The 22,336-nt window shown below is 53.1% G+C and overlaps 1 protein-coding gene across 11 annotated transcripts in view; it reads left to right on the forward strand.

Annotated features, from left to right (window-relative positions):
* The window catches only part of DCTN1 (dynactin subunit 1), a 29,439-nt gene extending 7,553 nt beyond the window's left edge, over positions 1-21,886 (forward strand). Inside the window, exons 1-32 of one of the 11 annotated variants that reach the window (XM_037027250.2) lie at positions 2,962-3,134; positions 4,809-5,054; positions 5,304-5,382; positions 5,578-5,612; positions 6,319-6,342; positions 8,835-8,852; positions 10,272-10,292; positions 11,538-11,729; positions 12,074-12,271; positions 12,426-12,630; positions 12,707-12,785; positions 12,905-13,064; positions 13,176-13,280; positions 13,456-13,647; positions 13,721-13,837; positions 14,068-14,220; positions 14,752-14,912; positions 15,023-15,191; positions 15,460-15,528; positions 15,761-15,823; positions 15,933-16,082; positions 16,241-16,402; positions 16,483-16,614; positions 16,806-16,931; positions 17,161-17,303; positions 17,559-17,725; positions 19,024-19,038; positions 19,232-19,365; positions 19,478-19,670; positions 19,916-19,995; positions 20,523-20,612; positions 21,014-21,886. In XM_037027250.2, the coding sequence (XP_036883145.2) occupies positions 3,102-3,134; positions 4,809-5,054; positions 5,304-5,382; positions 5,578-5,612; positions 6,319-6,342; positions 8,835-8,852; positions 10,272-10,292; positions 11,538-11,729; positions 12,074-12,271; positions 12,426-12,630; positions 12,707-12,785; positions 12,905-13,064; positions 13,176-13,280; positions 13,456-13,647; positions 13,721-13,837; positions 14,068-14,220; positions 14,752-14,912; positions 15,023-15,191; positions 15,460-15,528; positions 15,761-15,823; positions 15,933-16,082; positions 16,241-16,402; positions 16,483-16,614; positions 16,806-16,931; positions 17,161-17,303; positions 17,559-17,725; positions 19,024-19,038; positions 19,232-19,365; positions 19,478-19,670; positions 19,916-19,995; positions 20,523-20,612; positions 21,014-21,151 (3,849 nt within the window). In that variant the 5' untranslated portion in view covers positions 2,962-3,101 and the 3' untranslated portion in view covers positions 21,152-21,886. Of the gene's footprint in view, positions 1-2,959; positions 3,135-4,808; positions 5,055-5,303; positions 5,383-5,577; positions 5,613-6,318; positions 6,343-8,711; positions 8,853-10,271; positions 10,293-11,537; positions 11,730-12,073; positions 12,272-12,425; positions 12,631-12,706; positions 12,786-12,904; positions 13,065-13,175; positions 13,281-13,455; positions 13,648-13,720; positions 13,838-14,067; positions 14,221-14,751; positions 14,913-15,022; positions 15,192-15,459; positions 15,529-15,760; positions 15,824-15,932; positions 16,083-16,240; positions 16,403-16,482; positions 16,615-16,805; positions 16,932-17,160; positions 17,304-17,558; positions 17,726-19,023; positions 19,101-19,231; positions 19,366-19,477; positions 19,671-19,915; positions 19,996-20,522; positions 20,613-21,013 lie in introns of those variants that run through there. The other 10 variants (XM_017668693.3, XM_037027254.2, XM_037027251.2 and 7 more) reach the window with 10 other exon arrangements.
* Positions 21,887-22,336: the final 450 nt, after the last annotated feature.

The raw sequence follows: 22,336 nt of genomic DNA on the forward strand, positions 1-22,336 counted from the left end.
GAACCAAAGCTGTAGCTAGGTCTCTGTCTCTGGAGCCCCAGCATGCCTTTGCCTCTTTCCCCATGTCTGCTCTGTCTGCAGGCCCTTCTCAGGGCCTTTTTTGTATGGTCTCTGAACTGGCTCCTTTCCTCTTCTCTCTCCTCTCTCTCTTGAGCCTAGTTCAGACCGCCCTCACCCGTTGCTTATTATAGCAGCCTTCTTGCTGTTACCCTGCCTTTGCCAGTTGCTCCTGCCTCTACTCCACCCTGCCTTGCCACCAGCTCATGTTCCTAAGAGAGTTTTCATTATGCCAGTCTCCCATTCAGAAAAGGACTGGTTTGTTACTGGATCAAGTCCATCTATCTCTACCTGAATGTTAAACTCCCTTACTATCCATACTTACCCTCTAATCATCTCAATATTAATGTGTTTATTTACTCAGGAACTATTTGACTATGTGAGCTAAGAGTGGTGGACTCATAAAGAGGAAAAGTTGTAGGCTCTGTTATAAAAGACTTAGATTTTGATAGAAGAACTCATCTATAATTTTTCACTTCAGCCAAGTTAGCTTTCTCTAATATTCCTTAGTTAAGCAAAATTATTTGTCCCTAATCATACCATCTTCACAACTTACAGTGTTTATAAGCCTTTCCTCTCCACATATCCAAGAAATAACCCATAACTCAAGGCATAGTCAGGTACCCCTTTTCTTTTTATTTCACCTTTCTCCTGTCTGTATTCCTTATAATATTTATTGTCTAGGTATTTTAAGATTTATATGCCATCTGAAATATCAAGTTATTCTTTGCGCTTCAGTAGCTTCTATACTTTTCAAAGCATTTCTATGTGCTTTATCTTATTCAAGCCTCATAACATTAATGGAGATGTGGCAGATGATATTCCCATTTTTGCGGGGGGAAGAAACAGCCTCCAAGAAATTAGATAACTATATATACCTGTGTGGCTGGTGAGTTGTGAAGCTGTTCATAGATATGAGTTATTTTGCATCTTTGAAGGCAGCGTGGTCTAGAGAAAGAGAATGGCCTTGGAATCCTAGAGATATACTTGATAACAGTGAGGGATGGTAGAAAGTTCAGAGGGTTCTGATTCAGTCTTTCATTCCAGTTTTGGCTCTACCCTTTACCTTCTGTATGCCTTCAGGGAAGTTCCTCAGTTCTCTAAGCTACAGTCCTGTCCTGCCTGTCTGTCCTGCCTGTCTATGGGGTTATTGTGATATCCAAATATGATGATAGCCATGTGTTGTTACCTTACTTTTGTTGAGTATTTATTAAATACTAGGCAATGTCTTAGATGTTTTACGTGGATTATCTTGGCTAATCCTTACAACAGCTCTCTGAGATATGTTCTTTAATTGTTCCCAATTGACAGGTGAGGAAATTGAAGGCACAGAGATGTTAAGTAACTGGACCAAATTTATGTTGCTCCCAAGTGGTGAAGCCAGGAATTGAACGTAAGCAGCCTGAGTCTAGAACCAGTATGCTTAACCAGGGTACTATGAAATTATGTTTTTTAAGGTGTTCTGTTGACTGAAGTGTTCTGAACATGCTAAGTCCAGGTTGCAAGAAGCTGCCTGGCCCTGCCCACCTGTATAATGGTGAATAGGGAAGGGAGTGGGCAACAGGGAGATTTTGCAGGGAATGAGAGAAATGGTTTCTTTGGGGGTCTGAGCCGGATTGAAGATGTGGAGAGGTGTTTGGGGGCCATATATCTGGCTGTTGGTTATCAATCTCCTGCTGGGCTATCTGGCCTACCTCAGAAGAAACATGGAGTGGAAGAAGACTGGCCAGTGAAGTCAGTGCAGACAAGACAGGTCTCCCAAGGCCCAGGGGATCTAGGTAGGTCCACATAGCACCCAGTGGAGCCATAGGTCAGACCCAGGCCAACCTTGTTGGCTACTTAGGGGCAGGGACCCTGGTCTGTTGGTTCCTAGCCCGTGTTAGGTAAATGAATGATGTGGTATCATTACATAACCCTTTGGGAACCTTTCACTACAATGCATAATCTTACTAAATTAAACATTTTTAATTGTAAAAGTAATACATGGTTATTAAAGAAGTTTTGTGAAAAAAAGAAAATAAACCATCTCGTTTTCTCTGTTAAAGAGATGCCTAGGAGACAAGGCCAAGAGTTTCATCCAGAGGTGGCTGAGGTAGATTGGGCCTTGTGCTGCAAGGGGCAAGTGGGGTTCCCTGCTTCTGACCACACCACCTTTATTAATCAAGTTGAGCCTACTATTCTTGGGGTTCAGGGCCTGGCCCTTTACCACAACCAGAAAGGAGGAAGAGTGACTGTGGCAGCCTTTGCCAGCGTAAGGGGAGCTGGGGAGCTTGATTGGCTGTGTATGTAGCGTTGCCTCCATTACTGCCCTTGCTTTACAGTGCAGTGGGCAGGCCTGGCTCTTCTGGCCCTATGTGAGACTGGAATCCAGACCCTAATCTCCTGGGTTTGGACCCTGAGTCCCAGATTTAGAAAGGGGAGGGAGAGAGAAGAACACCAGAGGCGCGTGGGTGAGAGACCTTTGTTTTGCCTGTGTGGAGGCTGGAGGTAGCTGATGGTCTTGAAGTGTTACTGATGCTGGCAGGCCTGCTGAGGCACATTCAGGGGTGTTGGGAGGAGGTGGGCGGCAGTGATAGTGAGGGTTGCATCCTCAGAGGACCCCTCAGCGCTGTGCTCCCAGCCCTTAGAACCCTTTACTCTAGAGGGCAGTGCTGAGGGTGGTGTGGGCCTAGGGCCTGAGTCTCACCTTCTCTCTGGCCCTGGTGAAGCAGGGGGCACTAGGACCCAGAGGCCAGCACGGCTCCTGACAAGTCTGGAGCAGCACTAGCGCAGAGTGAGACTCATCAGCTGGCAAGCAGGAGTCCGTGTCTCTGGGTATAGGAATCATCCGGCAGCAGAGGGGACTTGCTTCAGCCCCCATCTTTGCCCCCATCCCTACCCCGGTAGGCCACCAAGTGAGGTCCATGGACTGGGGAGGGCCGTGCCTGACGGCTTCTGTATGTGCCCAAGAGGGCCTGGAGCTCTGACCCTCCTCCTGCCTAGGTTTCTGCCTTTTCTCTCTGTCTTTGGCCCGCTGGGGGAGGGGGTGAGGCCGGGTGAGCAACATGGCCCAGAGCAAGAGGCACGTGTACAGCCGGGTAAGTGGCCCCTATCTGGGGTGGCCCTGGGAGGGCTGCTGGAGAAGGCCTGGGTAACTGGACGTTGCTGTGGGGGCTGGGGAGACAGGCTGGAGCTCGGTTGGGGCCACTCGTGGCCCTGAAGGTGTTAGGCTGGACAGGTTTCCCTTCCCAAAGTTGGGCCCTCATTGGGGATTGGTGATACCCAACCTTTGACTCTACTTGGACCTCAAGTCAGAGGTTCTGAGGGGTCCAGACTATCTTGGGGACTGAATAGGGTGGGCAGGTTGACTTGGCCTTATAGTGAAGTCTTTCTTAAGAGCAGCCTTGCTGGTTGTCACTTGCTTTTTCTCCCTCCTCTGGGTCAGATGGACTGTATCCACGGTTGTGCCCACCTTGTTCAAGGAGGCTTATTAGGGGTGGGAGGTTGGGGAGTCTCTGAGTTTGGGACCAACCTGATGTCACTGTTAGTTCTTTTTATTGTCAGGTCAGTGAGAGCCACCCTGTGGTCTCAGATATGATTTGGGTCCTGGGACCCCTGGGAACTATATCCTTACCTTCCTGGATGAGCTGTTTAGGGAAGGGAGTTACGGAGTGACTGGCTATGGCAGGACTCTCTTCTGAGGCTGAGTAGGGACATCAGAAGGGAGCCCTGTGGAGTCTTTAGGACCATGGTGTCACTTCTTCCTGCCTTATTTATCTGTTTGCTGCAAGGTTCCTGCTATTGCTAAAAATGGCTTAGGTGTGATTTTTTTTCTAAACTGTGGGCCTATTTGGAACCTAATTTCATGTTGTGCCCTGTCATTTATGGGTAAGTCAGAAGCTGAAAGCTTCCGAAGGGCAATGTTTAGTCTGTTCCTTTGTCTTGTATACCCACCCAAGGAGTGATAAACCATCCATTTGGACCACTAAGCACTGGGGTACAGAGTGCAGGACAGATCTGAGGACCCAATCTACCTGGCCTTTATTTTTCGTTTCATAGTTACATAGTATGGCAGAAGCATACCCAGAGCTGGGGGAAGAGAGTTGACAGAACAGGGCCCAGGTCAGGAGGAAGGGAGTTAAATGGTGGAATGGGCTGTGGTGAGGCATCCAGGAGTATCATGGTGGGTGTGTGGATGGGGGTGGGGGGAGTCAGGTCAGAAGGAGCAGTGGTGACTTGAGGGCTGGAAGGAGCTCTATCATGTGCTTCTGGAGGGGAGAGGCCTAAGAGAGCCATGTGAACCTCAGGGAAGACAGGTGACAGTGGGGAGCCTGGGTAACTGGACGTTAGTTGCCTGTCTTCCTACCTCAGGCTCCTGAGTCAGGGCACTGGGTTGTGGGGAGGCTGATCTAAATGGAGTTATTTGCTTGAGCTTCATTCCTCTCCTTGGGGCAGTGTGCCTGAGAAAGCAGCCATGTGGTGACCTTCACAGATCTATCAGTCAGTTCTGATTTGTTATAAAATTTAAATATAAACTCTTAAAAATTCTGGCAGATTCCAGAGGAGTTTGGAGAAATCTTAGAAGAATATATCACTGACATGTTTCAAAAGGAAATTTGGGGTCCCACTTCACCCTGAGTATGGGGTTCAGGGAAATGACTTCTGGTCCTTTTTCAGTCCAGGATACTGACTGGGACCTTTCTTACATATTAGAATGACATCCTTGACCTGAGGCCTTTAACTATCTATGTTTGCACATGTCCTTCTTTCAGACGCCCAGTGGCAGCAGAATGAGTGTGGAAACAAGTGCCCGGCCTTTGCGAGTGGGCTCCCGTGTGGAGGTGATTGGAAAAGGCCACCGAGGCACTGTGGCCTATGTTGGAGCCACACTTTTTGCCACTGGCAAGTGGGTAGGTGTGATCCTAGATGAAGCAAAGGGCAAGAATGATGGAACTGTCCAAGGCAGGAAGTACTTCACTTGTGATGAAGGGCACGGCATCTTTGTGCGCCAGTCCCAGGTACTCACACCTGAGCTTGTGCATGTATGTTTGTGCATGTGCATGTGCAGCTGATATGTTGGTGCTCCCTTTTTCTGGGTGTGAGCATAAGTCTCTGGTTGGGAGAGTGGGAGGTAGCAGGGAAGAGAAGATTGGCGATCCATGCTTGTGGAGACTGCTCTGTACCTCAGGCTTGCTTGGGCTCTGGGGAGGGGCCCATATTATAGCCATCCTTGATCCGGCAGTACTGAGTCTGTTCTGTGGCCTCAGATCCAGGTATTTGAAGATGGAGCAGATACTACTTCCCCAGAGACACCTGATTCTTCTGCCTCAAAGGTCCTCAAAAGAGGTAAAAACTACCCATTTAAGTTGCGTCCCCACATTCAGGAGGCCCCAGGGCTTCTCCCCAGAATAAGGGCCACTGTGGATCCTGAGATTTTCCATCACCACCATTCCCTTGTTCTGTCTCCCCTACCATGCCATGATGTTCTCTACCCCTACCCCCCTGTACAGACACATACTTGTTTCTGTTTGCTTTCTCCAGAGGGAACTGACTCTGCTGCAAAGACCAGCAAGCTGGTGAGTGACTGGGGTGGGAGTGGGGAGTGATAGAAAATGGGGAAGGAGAGAGAATGAAGAGAGACCTAATGCTGGGTGGGTAGAAGCAGCAGGTGAGTAAACTGAGTTAGCCTTCCAGTCTCTAGCCTCCCTGAGAAGGAAGCTTTCTGGGTATGAGCTGCTGACTTAAGGCTAGAGGAAAGGTTGTAGCAGGGAAAATCTATTAGGACTCAGAATTCAGGGCCAAATGGCACTGAGGCCAGAGGTGATAGGAAGGGCAGGTATGATCCTCATAATATGATCACCACCTTCCTACCTTTTGGTACCCAAGGCTGGCAAGATCTACAGGGTCTGAGGGCAGGAGTAAGGTAGTAGCTAGAGGACGTAGGCACTCTCCTGTTCACAAGTGAATGGTAAGGAGTTGGCCCTCCACCACCTGTTTTAGGCTGTGTGTAGAGGGCCTATTCTAGCTCTCCTTTGCTACTTCACGTACAGTATGTAGGTGGGGATCCAGACTTTCTTGCTTCTCTGGGCCAGGGTGTGAACATCCTGGGAGCTGATCCTAGAGGGACCCCTCATTGGTTTACCCAGGACTTGCCAGTGATCTCACTCCCACTTTTGCCTGTGTTTGCCTAAGTTGGTTTTAACACCTACACCCAGGATGTCTGGCCAGCTAGCACAGTGTGTTGTCTGTTCTCTAACTCTGCCCTTTCTGCTCCTCATGCAGCGGGGACTGAAGCCTAAGAAGGTGGTGTGTTACTCTTTGTGCCTGGGTGGGTGAGGGCTGTGAACCCCCTCCCCAGATGTCCTGCATGTTCTTGGGCTGCTGCATGCATTTGTGTGTGGTCTTGGGGCCGGGGTTGCCAGAGGAAATGGTGGCTTTGGCTCCGAAGTTCTTTGAGGGGTGCAGGGACTTCAGGTTCAGTGTCCAGGCTGAGGCAGCACTAACTGGGGATGATCCCCCCTTCTTTGTCCCACTCTCCACCTCCTTAGGCTGTCTAGTCAGGGACTCCAAGCTTTGACTATAAAGAGCAGCAGTGTGTAAAGAGAGGATATACTGGGTTACAGGGGTTCTCACTTAGCCTGAGCTTGGGGACACTGGGAGGAGAGACTGGGTTGTTGGGGTGGGGAAAGTACAAAGTGCGGTGGTTGGGCAAGGGGTGGGAAGTCGGGGAACAGCACAGGAAGAACAGGTCTGAGTTAAAAGCCTGAGAGTTTGTGTCCTCACCTCTGCTCCATCAGTCTTTCCCTGCTTCCTCCTGCCTCTGGTGCTGTGCCCAAGACCCACCTCCCACCAGCCATCGTTGCAGTGAGGCACAACTAGCCACCTTCCAGACTGTTTTAAACTCTTAAGTCATTGCCATGACTGCTTCCTCAAACCAGCCCCTGCTGTGGGCTGTGCCCAAGCTGTTTCTGACCTGCATGTGCCTGTCTGACCTGTATGTACTGTGCCATACATGCGACTCTGATTTCCTTGTTGCCAGCCCCTCAGGCCCTCTGACTTGCATGGAGAGCTCTGGATTGGGGCAGTGGGAGGGGAGAGGAAACAGCTTCTTGTCACCTCCTGGTTGGTGATGGGTTCTCACTTTGGAGTCTTGCCATGGAAGAGGCCACATGCTGGTATTTGCTTGGGGTCCTGTTTTGGGTGAGAATGGAGACATATACAAAGGAAAATAATGCTCTAAAGGATGCTGGACCAATTACAAGGTCATAGAAACTGGGCCTCTTCTGTTGATTATTGTCTCCTGGCTGGGCATCCCATCTCACATCATGTCTCTTGAATAGAGAAGAGCATGGGCCTGCAGTTTCATGTCTATGGAGTTCTGGCCAGACTGACCTGAGCCTGGATGGGGCCTGAACCATGCCCAAATCCTGGGGTTTTGGCAGTAGACTGGGGCAGTGTGACAAGGCCTAGCCCAGGCTGCCTGTGCTGGGATACAGTGCCTTCTTTGCTCCTGGTGCCAAGTGTCAGTCAAGTTGTCAAGTCCCTGTCCCCCAGTTCTTCCTTTCCTGTGGTTCTTTCACAGCAGATCACTTGGCCCAGGGCTGCTGCTCTCTCCCCATGGGAAACAGGGAGCTAGGGCCAGAGCAAAAGAATAACTTTGAAGAGGAGGGCAGAAAAGAGCCCAGATGTCTCTGCAGCATGCCCAGTTCTTTGTGGAAGTCCTTCAGAGACAGGTTTTAACCTTCATACAACCAGGGGAGGGTTGGGAGAGGAGCCAAACACTGTCATTAGTGCTGCTGAATGTTCCCCTGGGTTTCTTTTTTATTTATTTATTTATTTTGGTATCATTAATCTACAATTACAGAAAGAACATTGTGTTTACTAGGTTCCCCCCTTCACCAAGTCCCCCCCACATACGCCTTCACAGTCACTGCCCATCTGCGTAGTAGGATGCTGTATCCCCTGGGTTTCTTAGTCTTACTATGTGCATCTCATTGCTGATGCTGTCGCAGGAGGGCTGTTCTGGGTGTGTGTGCCTGATGAATGACCATAAGGGTGTTTTCAGTGTGTGTAAGGGACAGAAGTGGAGTTGATGGGGTTGTGGGTGGAGGGGAGTGTGAGTGAGGCAGGCTGATGGAGCAGTGAGGCCTGGTGTCCATGCCTGGTGATGCCCTGGCCTGGCCCCAGAGGGTATCATTTCTGGGATGGCCCCTGGCGCAGTTTCTCGGATCAAACTCTTGAGGATGCGGGTATGGAAGGGGAGGGTTGGAGCCAGGACCTGCCCTTCGGAGGAAGAAGCAGGGGCGGGCTCTGACAGGACTTTACCCAGTCAGGAGGAGGGGGAGGAGGAGGAGGAGGAGGAGCCCGCAGAGCCCGGTGGTTGCTAGGTGGCCAAGGAGCAGAGGCTCCACCCCCATGGAGCAGAGGAGGGTGGGTGCATGACGTCAGGTGAAGCTGGTGCTGCGGCCACTGAGGCTGCCATCAGCCTAAGCTGGCGAACTGGGCCAGGCGCCTCTTGGGTTCCTGCTGGAGCCTGGCTGTCCACCTGAGGGGGCTTCTGCATCTGAGCTGCAGCCCTTTTCTGGCTGGGAAGCTGCCGGACCGGGAAGCTGAGACTGCTTTGTTGGGATTTGATGCACTAATCTCCTGTCTCCGCTGCCTTTCCCTCTGTTCGGTCTCTTTCCCTCCCTCCCTCCCTCCCTTCGTCTGCCCTTCCTCTGTGTGTTTGTCTATCCTCCTCTGTCCCTCCTTCTCTTTCCTCTCCTGGCTTTCTTTGGTTTTCTGCAATGATGAGACAGGCACCGACAGCCCGAAAGGTACTCTTGCTTGCTCTTGTCCTGCTGCCAGGCTGCCAGGGCGATGGTGGCAGCAGGCTGCTGGGGTGGGGGTGGGGGCTGATTGCCTTCAGCTGTCTACCTGGTTGGGGAGGAGGGTGAGGTGAAGGTTGGGGGGCAAGAAGAGAGGTGTGTGTCACTGCCAGGCCCCATGCCCCGGGTATTTGCTCCCTGGCCTGCTGCTTTTTGGCTCTGAGTCTGTGTTCCAGGCCTTATACCCTGTGGCCTCCCAGTTTTGGGCTTCAGGCAGCTTTTGCTGCAGACTGGCTCTGGGAGAGTTTCCTGTGAGAGAATCTGGTGGAACAGGTCCAGGTGTCTTCATGCCTTTAGCCGATCTACTTCACCCGACCTTTGCTAGAATGACTTGGTTGTACCTACAGCATCCCTTCCCCAATGGGCTTTGTATCAAGGGGCTTTCCCAGAGTGGGATGGGGACTCTAGAATAGTTTCTGACCCATAGCTGTGGAGGCTTAGTCCAGTGTACGAGGGTGGGGGTTGGTCTCCTTGGACTCAGTGTTTCCTAGAAGCAGGGTCCAAGCCAAATCTTGTCTTTGCTGGAGCTGTGAGACATTGGGTAACAAGAACACTATTGGGGAGTTGGAGTTAATCATCTCTGTACCATTTTGCAGTAAATGAGGGGTTTCTGGATTTGGTTTAGGGTAGTAGTTTATGCTGCTGCCCACCCCCACCTCCTTTCTTGCAGCTGGGTGGGGTTCCTTTGCTGAGCTCTGGGCTTCTGGCTAATGCAATATTCATCATGGTCCTGACACCTGAGCCCTCTGCCCTAGGGATGGGGACTGCTGCTGGGGAAGGGGGTGGGGTTTGGGAAGACTGTATCATTCTGCCTCCAGGGCCTCATCTCCTCCTGCTGGGTTCCTATCTCTTAGTTCAGGGCTTCTATCTTCATCTTGTCACATGGTATTTCTGGGGAGTTCTCTGTGGAATTTAGCACTGGAAGGAAGGGGCTGACCTGGGAAAGTCCTTGGGAGTGGTGGGTGGGCAGGGCCTCTGGCTCTGGGCTAGAGTGTGAGCTGCTGTTCCCAGAAGGACTGGTCTCTGGAGAGCTCCACCAGCTGCTGCCTTTGGTCTCCTGTGGCTTAGCTTAGGAGACAGGGACTTCTGGGATTTCCAGGGTATCTGAAGGGGTATGATCTTCAAGGGTTGGGTGCAGGTGGGACATGGAACCATGGGAAGCAGGAGTTCTGAGTTCCTGGAGGAGGAGCAAGACAATTTACTGGAGGGAGAAGGGGATGGAACTGGGATGGGATGAAGGTAGGGGAAGTGGCTTACTATGGCCCCATTCCTATTATTTCTTCTGCTCTCATTGCTGTCCCTTTTGCTGTCTTTCTGCTGTTACCCTTTCTTTCCTGACTACTTCTCTGGCTCCTGTTGCCTGTCCAGACCACAACTCGGCGGCCCAAGGTGAGAAAAAAAACAGGCCTCTCTGTACAAGCCACCGCTGAGCTTACTCACATATTTCAGGCATGTGCATGTGTGTGGGAATGTGTGTGAGCGTGTAAAAGTTGGTCACTGCATCCTGGGTTCTGTTCTCAAGGGAATGAGGGGGCTGAGGGTAGTGATAGGCCGTCTTGGGAAGATGAGTTCTTGTTCTTAGGATGGTGCCATGAACCAGTAGCTCGAATGCAAAAGACAAGTGAGAGCGGTTATGGTTAATTATGGCAGGCTTTCTTGAAGAAGGGCATTTTGACTAGTTTTGATGGGGTGGGAGTGTTGGTAGAGAAGAGAAGAACTTGGCAATGTGGATGCTGGGATGGGAGGATATGTCTGGGAAGGGCTTTGGGCTTTGGATGGGGGTGTCTGTGGACAGCATGTGGTCTCAGAGTGTCGCCCCCTGGAGAGCTTCAGGGTTCAGCACTGCACAAGAGAGCACTCACTGGGCAGACCTGTCTGTTCCAGAGCCTGGGGCTTCAGGGTAGCTCCTCTGCACCCAGCAGGGGCCTGGGGAGTGTTGCTGATGAAAGCCCCTTTGTCTTGGGGGAGGGAGATGACAAAATGGTTGGCTCTACTGACCTTGTTTCAAGGGTGGAGCCTAGGAATACAGCTTTCAGTCTGGCCCTTTTACTGGCTGGGTCCCCTGAGGGAGAATCAGCTTTACTCCCGAAGAGCAGGAAGGGTCTAGCAGGGCTGTAGAGCCTGGTACCCCTACTTTTACTCTCGCCTTCTCTGGGCTTGCACGTCAGAGAAAAAACTCTAATCTGATAATTTCTATCTGACAATGATTTGAGGCACCTTCTTCCCGGGGAGGAGGATCCAGGTCCAGAGCAACAGTAGGACAGGGGTATTAAGAAGTTGCTAGAATAATCACAGGTGGGTCACAGAGGGGATTCTGCTTTAAGGGGGTAGTGCCTGAGCTGGGAGGAATGTGGGGTCAGTGCCAAGGGAGGAGCCTGATAATCTTGTCTTCCTCCATCCCTTCCTCCCTCTGCTCTCTGCCCTCCCCTCCTCTCCCTGTCCTCTGTCACAATCTCTGACTCTGTATCATTTTCCCTCTCCCCTTGACTCTGTTTCTCTGTTTTCACTGTGCTTTGATACTCTTTCTGCCTTTTTCCTTCACTGTCTCCTTCCCTCACCATATTCTCATTCTCTCCCTCTCTCACCACCCCCATCCCATACTGTTTTTCTGGTTTGCTCCTGTCCTCTGACTAGCCCACCCGCCCAGCCAGTACTACAGTGGCTGGGGCCAGTAGCTCCCTGGGCCCTTCTGGCTCAGCATCAGCAGGTGAGCTGAGTAGCAGTGAGCCCAGCACCCCAGCTCAGACTCCACTGGCAGCACCAATCATCCCCACGCCAGCCCTCACCTCTCCTGGAGCAGCACCCCCACTTCCTTCCCCCTCCAAGGTAAGGACTTGGATTGGAATGAAGAAGAACCAAGACACAAATGGGCCTATGACCCCTGGCAGGGTCTTGGAAATTTCCCAGGGTTGGGGGAGACCCAGAACTTGTATCAGAAGTGTGGGGCATAGCATATGGATATCCTGCCACTGACTAAGCTACCCTCTCCTCTGCCCTCTTCCACACTTTCCCCACATGTATGATCTCTTCCAGGATGTTTGCCTGCCACTTGCTTTTGACCCTGGGGCTGGAATCATGTTTGCACACATTCCTGACCTTTCTACTCCAGCTCAAGACTTGGTAGGGTGGAGGTGGAGGCTGTGTACAGACTGAGAGGCTCTTCTTTGCAGGAGGAAGAGGGGCTGAGAGCCCAGGTGCGGGACCTAGAGGAGAAACTGGAGACGCTGCGGCTGAAACGGGCAGAAGACAAGGCAAAGCTAAAGGAGCTGGAGAAACACAAGATCCAACTGGAGCAGGTGCAGGAATGGAAAAGCAAAATGCAAGAGCAGCAGGCAGACCTGCAGCGCCGCCTCAAGGAGGCACGGAAGGTGGGACTTGGGATAAAGGTGGTGGCTGGGGAGGCAGGGGACCCAAGGAAGTAATCTGGAAATTAGACTGGTGCTGGGCCCTAGAATGTCCCTTGCGAAAAGGCATGTGAGGCACCTCTGTGCTTGTAACCCACCAACCTCCACCCCTCCTCAGGAAGCCAAGGAGGCACTGGAGGCAAAGGAACGCTACATGGAGGAGATGGCTGACACTGCCGATGCCATTGAGATGGCCACCCTGGACAAGGAGATGGCCGAAGAGCGGGCTGAGTCCCTGCAGCAGGAGGTGGAGGCACTGAAGGAGCGTGTGGATGAGCTCACCACTGACTTAGAGATCCTCAAGGCTGAGATTGAAGAGAAAGGTAAGGGGCCAGGAGCTGTTGGGGGCGAGATGGTGGGGTTGGAACCTTGTCTGCAAGTGATGGTGGTCTTCCCCAGGCTCAGACGGTGCTGCATCCAGTTACCAGCTCAAGCAGCTCGAGGAGCAGAACGCCCGGCTGAAAGATGCCCTGGTGAGGTAGGGTCCCTTCACTGCTTAGCTCTGGACTAGAGCTCTTTCTTCTGTCTCTAGGTGTGTGAGAATGCCCACAGCCCAATGACTCTGCACAGACTCCCTCTTCTCCTTCTTTCCCAAAGGATGCGGGATCTGTCTTCCTCAGAGAAGCAGGAACATGTAAAACTGCAGAAGCTCATGGAAAAGAAAAACCAAGAGCTGGAAGTTGTGAGGCAGCAGCGGGAGCGTCTACAGGAGGAGTTGAGCCATGCAGAGAGCACCATCGATGAGCTCAAGGAGCAGGTCTGGGGAGCCCAGCCCTTCACCCAGGTCCCCTCCTCCTGCACCCCAGCTCTTCTGTTGGTGCCCCCTCTTTCTCAGCACCTTTCAGCAGCCCTTCTCCTCATAACACAGGTGGATGCTGCTCTGGGTGCTGAGGAGATGGTGGAGATGCTGACTGACCGGAACTTGAATCTGGAAGAGAAAGTGCGGGAGTTGAGGGAGACTGTGGGGGACTTGGTAAGAGAAGAACAGATCCTTGACTTTGGGCCCTGATGGGGGTGTTTGGAAGGGGCTTGCTGAGAGGACTGACAGGACCCCTGACCTCTGAGCAGGGTATGTGTTGAGTGGACCCACCCTGGCCTACTATCCTGACCCTGCCTTTCCTTTGCCCCACCTACATTGTGTGCTCCAGGAAGCGATGAACGAGATGAACGATGAGCTTCAGGAGAATGCACGCGAGACAGAACTGGAGCTGCGGGAGCAGCTGGACATGGCAGGTTCCCGGGTACGGGAGGCCCAGAAGCGTGTGGAGGCAGCCCAGGAGACGGTCGCAGACTACCAGCAAACCATCAAGAAGTACCGCCAGCTGACCGCCCACCTACAGGTGCCTGCACACCCCTGCTCTCCAACCACAGCCTCTCCAGGGCCGCTGTGCCTCATTGTCTCTCTGCTCCCAGGATGTGAATCGGGAGCTGACAAACCAGCAGGAGGCATCTGTGGAGAGGCAGCAGCAGCCACCCCCAGAGACTTTTGACTTCAAAATCAAGTTTGCTGAGACTAAGGCCCATGCCAAGGTCAGGAAGGCAGCTGGGCCAGAGAGATAGGGAGCGTTGGGGAGCCCAGCCTGGGTGTGACTGTGGGCTGACCTGGTGTGGAGTTGTGGGCTTCCAGTCTTGGAGTATGGTGGTTTGGAAGCCACCTGGCCTAGGCTTGCGCTAGAAGCAGGGTACCTGGTGGAGCAAGGCATGGGGGTTCTGAGACTCACCAGCCTGACTGAGAACTCACCTTCCTATCCACCTCACAGGCGATTGAAATGGAACTGAGGCAGATGGAGGTGGCCCAGGCCAACCGGCACATGTCCCTGCTGACAGCCTTCATGCCTGACAGCTTCCTTCGGCCAGGTGGGGACCATGACTGCGTCCTGGTACTGCTGCTCATGCCTCGTCTCATTTGCAAGGTATGGCCAGTCACATGTTTGAGAGGAACCTGTTGAACTTGCTGTGTACCAGGCATTGAGGATGCTGAGAGAAGACAGCAGTCAGCGTCCCTTCTCACAGAGTTTATGATGTAGTGGAGGAACACAGGTGGCATATTATGAAGGGGAGGTAACTTCTTTGAGAGAGCACAGTGAGGATCTGATTTAGATGGAGGGGTGTCACTGAAGGATTAACATTTGAACTGAGCCCCAGCAGATGACTAGGAGCTGGTGAGGGGTAATCGTCAGGATAGAATTCTAAGGGAAAAGGTAGCAGGAGCATAGCTTTAAGACAGCAAAGAACTTGGTCCTAAGGTCCTGCCACCCTTTTATTCCCACAATCCAAATCCTCGCAGTGCTAGTAATCACATCAGTACCCTCTCCCCATGCTAGACTTCTGCCCATCTAAGAGCTGTTTTTACTTTGTCCCCCATTTGTGTTGATGCCCCCCATGTAGTTGCTCAGCTTTGTGTCCTGTATTCCTGCATCTGTTCCTGGTGCTTCTTCCCATAGGCAGAGCTGATCCGGAAGCAGGCCCAGGAGAAATTTGAACTAAGCGAAAACTGTTTAGAGCGGCCCGGGCTTCGAGGAGCTTCAGGGGAGCAGCTCAGCTTTGCTGCTGGGTTGGTGTACTCACTGAGTCTGCTGCAGGCCACACTCCACCGTTATGAACAGTAAGTGACCCCTGACCACTGACTCCCACTCCAGGGTCGCTGGCTGAGATAAGCTGGAACTGAGAGTGCCTGGCTGGCCCTGGCCTCACAGGGTCCTTCTCTGGTCTTAGCGCCCTCTCTCAGTGCAGTGTGGATGTGTATAAGAAGGTGGGCAGCCTCTACCCTGAGGTGAGTGCCCACGAGCGCTCCTTGGATTTCCTCATTGAGCTACTGCACAAGGACCAGCTGGATGAGACTGTCAACGTGGAGCCTCTCACCAAGGCCATCAAGTACTACCAGGTCTGGGGCAAGAATTCAGGCTTAGTGCAGGAGGGAGGGAAGGTTTCTCCCACTGGGGGCTGTTGCCAGTAGGGCTAGGCTTGTATGGCTACTTGAGGCTTGGCTTTCTCTTAGATGAGCTTGTCTTAGGAGGCAGCTCCTAGGTGTTTCAGACTCTCTTGTGCCTCTGGAGCCTCATGATAACCGGGACTCTAATTTGAAGTTTGGGAAGAATTCTCCATCTTTCCAAGACCTAAATATTGTCTGTTTCTTTGTCTTCTCTCCTCAGCATCTGTATAGCATCCACCTTGCTGAACAGCCCGAGGACAGTACCATGCAGCTGGCCGATCACATTAAGGTGAAGTGTGGGGCACAGGTTGAGCCCCTGTAGAGATCAGAGTGAACGATATCAGATTGAGAGATCTGGCCCTCAATGGGTGTTACATAAGACTGGGACATAATCACTAAGGCCAGAGCAGGAAGCCAGAGAGCCCTCTATGGGTCAGTGGAGGGTGGGGACTTCCCAGGGATGATGATGGTGCAGAAAGCTCCTGTTGGGGGTTGGCAGTCACATACATCTGTCCTTACAGTTCACCCAGAGTGCCCTAGACTGCATGAGTGTGGAGGTGGCACGGCTGCGGGCATTCCTGCAGGTGAGAGCGCAGGGAAGTGTGAACTTCTCTTCCTTTCTAGTACCCACCTCCTCCCCTCCAGCTCCAGTGAGCTGATTGGTTCCCCATCCATCTCCTATTCCCTGAGTAGGGTGGGCAGGAGGCTTCAGATATTGCTCTCTTGCTCCGGGACCTGGAAACGTCATGCAGTGATATCCGCCAGTTCTGCAAGAAGATCCGAAGGCGAATGCCAGGGACAGATGCTCCTGGGATCCCAGCTGCACTGGCCTTTGGACCACAGGTTTAGGGCTGTGAGGAGGAAGGGAGGAAGCTAAGTGGAACTTGGAGGGGCCTAGCATGTCAAGATCTGGAGCTGGTCAGGAAACAAGAATGGTTTTGGGGCAGCTAAGAGCTGTGGTGCTGGACCCAGGGGGCTCCTGACTTTGGCCTGTCGCACAGGTATCCGACACACTCCTGGACTGCAGAAAGCACTTGACATGGGTGGTGGCTGTGCTGCAGGAGGTGGCTGCTGCTGCTGCCCAGCTCATTGCCCCACTGGCGGAGAATGAGGGACTGCCCGTGGCTGCCCTGGAGGAACTGGCTTTCAAAGCAAGCGAGCAGGTGGGTCTGGATGGCAGGCAGGGAGGTGGGGCACCAGGTAGCCAGTGTGGGGTTTTCACTGTGGCCCTTGGCTCCTACAGATCTATGGGACCCCCTCCAGTAGCCCCTATGAGTGTCTGCGCCAGTCAAGCAACATCCTTATCAGTACCATGAACAAGTTGGCCACAGCTATGCAGGAGGGAGAGTATGATGCAGAGCGGCCCCCCAGCAAGGTGGGTGGGGGACTCCCTGCAGAGCGGGACTTGGCTAGTTGTGGGAGGGCTGGGAGGCTGGAGGAAGGAGTCTGGAGTGCACCACTCTGCTTAGGAGGCAAGATTTTCCCTGTGACTGGCTCTTCCTGAAAGGAGCACATTGGTGACCTCTTCTTTGCACCCCTGCCCTCTGCCCTCACTCTGGCCTTTAGCCTCCTCCAGTTGAGCTGCGGGCAGCAGCCCTTCGGGCAGAGATCACTGATGCTGAAGGCCTGGGCTTGAAGCTTGAAGACCGAGAGACAGTCATCAAGGAGTTGAAGAAGTCACTCAAGATCAAGGTGTGAGGCTGGGGTAGGCTCAGAATCTGGGGGCCAGGATGTTTGGTGGGCAGTGAGTGTTGGGGATTGGGGCTGGGACTTGTTGAGGCTGGAGGGGAGAGGTGGCGCTGTGATCAGTGGGAGCTCCTGGGAGCCCGGCCCTTCAGGTGCTTTCACTCGTGGTGTATCCTGGGTCTCTGGGGTGCTGTGGGAGTATGTAAGGGAACTGGAAGCTCTCTATCTTGTCCAGGGGGAGGAGCTGAGTGAGGCCAATGTGCGGCTGAGCCTTCTGGAGAAAAAGCTGGACAGCGCTGCCAAGGATGCAGATGAGCGCATTGAGAAAGTCCAGACTCGGCTGGAGGAGACCCAGGCGCTGCTGCGGAAGAAAGAGAAGTCAGCAGCTGCACTCCCCCACCCCCTGCTCAGGCCCTTCCTAGTGCAGCCCTCCCTCCCACCAGTGGCTTCTCCTTGTTCGGCTCCTACACAGGCCCTCTCCTAGTGAGACTCCCCACTGCCAATGCCATTGTGTCACCCCCGTCTGAGCCTGTGCTGCCCACCAGCAGGGCTACTCCAAGGCCCTGTCAGGACTAAGAAGTGGGATGGAGCCCTGGGGAAGGACACTGCCCAAGCCCAGATTCTCTTTCGCAGAGAGTTTGAGGAGACAATGGATGCACTCCAGGCTGATATTGACCAGTTGGAAGCAGAGAAGGCAGAGCTAAAGCAGCGGCTGAACAGCCAGTCCAAGCGCACGATCGAGGGGCTCCGGGGGCCGCCTCCCTCGGGTATTGCTACCCTGGTCTCTGGCATTGCTGGAGGTGAGTGTCGGGCAGGCAGCGCTGGCCCAGGGGACACTGAATGGCTTCCCTCCTGTCCTTGGCTTCAGTTTGACTTCCACCCTCCTTACCAGCCTCCCATGTTCAGCCAGAAGTGTGCATGCCCAGTTTTACTCTGCAGCAGCTTTCGCCATGTGTTTACTTCTCCCAAAGATAGGTGCCGAGTAATCTCTGACCAAGGTGGGGCATGACCAAGTTGTCAGTCACGCTCAGGATTGTGACAGTTGGACTTTCATAGATGTCCCTTCTGGGTCTGCTCTGGCCTTTTTGTCCCAATCCTGTGTCCCAGTGGGCCGTTGGCCTGTAGCAGACGGGGCCAGTTCTGCTGCGGGGCCAGCCGTGTCTGATGCCCGCCTTGAGTGCTCCTCTGCTCGCACGCTGCAGTGTCCCGGCTGGGTTCCCGTGCCTTCCTGGGCTTCACCCCACCGTGAGGTTGCCTCTTCCACTGATGAATTCCCCAGTTTCACTTGGGGCTGTGTTCTGACCTTTGCCTGGTTTCTTAGTGTGGTTATGTCCAATAGTTTTACAGTTTCTTTCCCCTCTCACCCTGAGAAGACAAAAGTCCTTGCCCTGGAATTAAGCCCTCAGGATCACTAAACCCCTTCTGTACCTGTCTTGTCCTCTGGCCTCACCTAGGATCTTTTTCACCAGAGTCCCCATCACTTGTACCTCTTCATCTTGGGAAGTGACCAAGTACTTTCTTTTCCTTAGACTCCTGTGGTACAGATGGCTCCGCTTCCTTGGGGGAAGTGTCTCCAGAATGACCACAGTATGCGGTTTTAGCATAGGCTCTTTAAACAAATACTGGTTCTGAATTTATGAAACTTCCCACCAAAAAAGCATGTCTTTTGCCTCAGAGCACTGGGGAGCCCGAGGAGCAGGAGCACCCCTTTGTTTCCTGCTGCTGGAGAGCACTGAGGATGCAGACCTAGCAGGGTCTCGGGAGCATTCCCTCAACCCTTCTGGAGGTGGAGTACCAGGCAGGCCAGCAGCCAGGCCTTCTGCTCCAACCGCTTCCTCCAGGGCACATCCTACTGCCACTCTTCCCTACACTTCACACCAGGCTCATGGTCTTACTCTTCTTTCTTACTTTCTTTCACACATACTGCTCTTCCCCGAAAGGTAGAGGGCAGAGGTAGGGTCTTAGAGGAGGTATGGTGAGGAGGAAAAGGGTTTTTGGCAGGTTGTGTCCGGCATGGCTCTGGTGAGTCCCCTAGCCCCCAATTCATCTAATTTCTCTCTCCTCTTTTCCTGCTCCCCATGGGCTATCCCGAGCACAGAAGAACAGCAGCGAGGTAGAGATTCATCCTGGCTGGGGGTTACCAGGGCTTATGGCAGTTGGGGCCGGGGGAACAGGGTGAGACACCCCCACCTTGGGAGCAGTGAGGACTGGAGGTGGGAGGGGATAAGGAAAGGGTATGAGCAGGGGTGGAGCCCATCGTTAGCCCTGTCCACCTTGGGCTGATGACATATGTGTGGTTCCTACAGGAGGTGTCCCTGGGCAGGCTCCAGGGTCTATGCCAGGCCCTGGGCTGGTGAAGGACTCCCCACTGCTGCTTCAGCAGATCTCTGCCATGAGACTGCACATTTCCCAGCTCCAGCATGAAAATAGCATCCTCAAGGTGAGGGGGTCATGGGGAGGACTGGGGTGGAGGTGGAGTGTGCTGGCCCCATTGGTGATGGATGGCAGCAGCCTTTAGCACCTCTTACCACACCCCTTTGTTTCCTGCACAGGGAGCTCAGATGAAGGCCTCCTTAGCAGCCCTGCCCCCTTTACATGTGGCAAAGCTCTCCCTCCCACCCCATGAGGGCTCTGGCAGTGAGCTACCAACTGGAGCACTGTATCGTAAGACAAACCAGCTGCTGGAGACGTTGAATCAGCTGAGCACACACACCCACATAGTAGACATCACTCGCACCAGCCCTGGTAGGGACCTGCCAACCCCTGAGATGGCTAGCATGCCCCTTCTCTTGCCCCAGGGATGTAGCCCCTGCCCAGGCAATCCCCATACTTCCCGGCATGTCTCTGGACTCTGTTCAGTTTGCTTGATTTAACCACTGTCTTATGTGCCTGCTTCATGGGAGGTTCTTGTATTTGCACTCTTGACCCTTCACCTGGAACAGCTGCCTGCCTTGGCCTTGGTGGGTCTCATGAGCCTTCCCTCCCCACAGCTGCCAAGAGCCCATCAGCGCAGCTCCTGGAGCAAGTGGCTCAGCTCAAGTCCCTAAACGACACCATCGAGAAGCTCAAGGTCAGCCCAGACCCTACCTTTCCTCATTCTACAGAGCTCGCTTTAGAGCATTCCCTGGTGGAGCCCAGAGCTCATTCATTTCTATGGGCACTCCTGGAGTTCCTCTGAGCCTGGCCCTGTGCTAGATGGCACGCTGGGGAGGGCGTAGAAGGGAGGGCAGGGTCCCTCCCTTAGCAACTCAGTCTTGGTGCAAACAGAAGACAGATTCCCACCGAATGTGTTGAGCTTGGATCATCTTTAGAGTGTGAGGTTCTGGTACAGTTTCTGTCAGAGCTGAGATCACGGTGGGGTAGTGATTGGGGATGGCTTCCTGGAGGCTGTAGAATCTGAGTTGGGCCTTTAAGGGAATTCTCTGTAAAGAAGGATGTTGGATGGGGTTGGGGTTGGAGGTGAGAACAAAAGTATGGTGACAGAGAGGACTGAGTCCCTGTTCCCCTGGTGTTAGTGTCTCTGTGAAATCAGGGAGATACTGGACTAGCTGGTGGGGGTACCCTAAATTTACCTTTGTCCCCATCCTCCTCTACCAGGATGAGGTCCTCAAGGAGACTGTATCTCAGCGGCCTGGAGCCATGGTCCCCACTGACTTTGCCACCTTCCCTTCATCAGCCTTCCTCAGGGTAAGAGGGAGCATGAGGGGGTGGGCAGTGTGGAGGGTTGTGTGTCCTTCCCTCTCCCCTGGAATTTGAGGAGGCCTCTGGGGTCTCAGTCCAACAAGTACACATCCAGAGTTAATGACCAAGTCTTAATTGCAGTGTTGGCAGTGCTTCCACATATTCCAATATTTTAGCAGTTAAACATCTTCTATGACTTTTGACACCAGGAGAGACTCAAAACTCCCTTGTCAGACTATGTACCTCAATTTCGGTTAGAAAGAGGTGGTCACCACAGGCCAGGATCCCCAGAGCCATAGTCTCCCAGGAGCTGTCCTGGTCTCGGTGCTCAGTGGCCCTGTCAGTGGCACACAGCTCAAGTGAGCCCCTGCCTGACCTGGGCGCCTCTTCCCTTTGCTAACTCCCAGGCCAAGGAAGAGCAACGGGATGACACTGTTTTCATGGGCAAAGTGACCTTCTCGTGCGCAACTGGCTTTGGACAGCGACACAGGCTGGTGCTGACCCAGGAGCAGCTGCACCAGCTTCACAGTCGCCTCATCTCCTAAGTGCTCCTTGCCCACAGTCCCCTTTTCCCCTCAGCCCTCCTGGTGCCACTCTGCCTGATGCACAGCCACCTCAGCTAGTCCCCAGGTAGAACCGTGTGTGTAAGAACAGCTGTTCCTGCCCCGTTCAGCTTCACTCCCACCTGTCCATGCCCTGCCTCCACTCTGTGACATGGGTCTCCTATTTCCATCCTCTGGCCTCTGCCAGAGTTCACTATTCAGCTGCTCCCTCCTTCCTAGGGGGGGTCAGGGTATGTTGGGCTAGGCTGAGACCCTACCACCAAAGGTTGAGTGAGGTCCCGATCAAGGACTTAACCCCTTGATTAAAGCAACTTCTGCTTCAGTGCTTTCTGTTTGGTGTTGGGAGTGGGACTTGGGCCATTCAGCTCAGAGCAGGATTGGAGAAGGAATGCTGAGGAAGCTTTGGCTGTGCCAAATTGAAGGGCCCTTGTCTATAGTGACCAGTAAAATGCCATGTCACTCAAGTGGATGTGCAGTAACAAGGGAGAAAGGGCGAGGCCAAGGGCCCTGCAACTGATTTCTTTTATGGAGTTAGGAGGGCTGGGAGCATGTAGCCTCTGCCCTCCTACCTCCATTGCTCCTCCTACCCAGTTGTCATTGATGCCAGAGGGACAGTTCCAAAATGCAAAGTGGGCCATGTCATTCCCTGCTTTAAATCCTGAAATGGTTCTTCCAGGTGTCTAGAATTTAAAATTAAATTCCTAGAGTGGCACATGAGACCGTCTTATGATTTGGGTCCTGCCCACCTCCCCTGCCTTTCATGGGGCTACATCTCCACGTGTGCCTTGTGGTCCAGCTTCAGTGAGCCCCTGCAGTGCTTCCCCACCCTGTGCTCAGGCCTCTTTCCCACTGTCCACAGTGCCAGCTACCTCCTGCCCTCCACCCTAGCCCCCTGCCCACACCCCACCCCATCTCAGCTGAGATCCTGCCTATTAAGAAAGTTCTGGTATTGTCTCTTGAGGAACACTAATCCCTGTGACTTGTTACGAGCTCCTCTTGTGGATGCAGCAGGGAATATGAGTGTTTTTTTCCAGGTGTCTTCAGATCTGGTTGCTTTGTGACCTTGGCAAGGTTTCAGATCTCTGGTCTGCATTCTCAACTGCAGGGTATATGATCCCTTACTGGGTTGTTACACAGGTTAAAAGAGGTAGTGCAGGCAAGCCTCCC

The sequence above is a fragment of the Manis javanica genome, chromosome 1, assembly GCF_040802235.1.
Source record: "Manis javanica isolate MJ-LG chromosome 1, MJ_LKY, whole genome shotgun sequence".
NCBI lineage: Eukaryota > Metazoa > Chordata > Mammalia > Pholidota > Manidae > Manis > Manis javanica.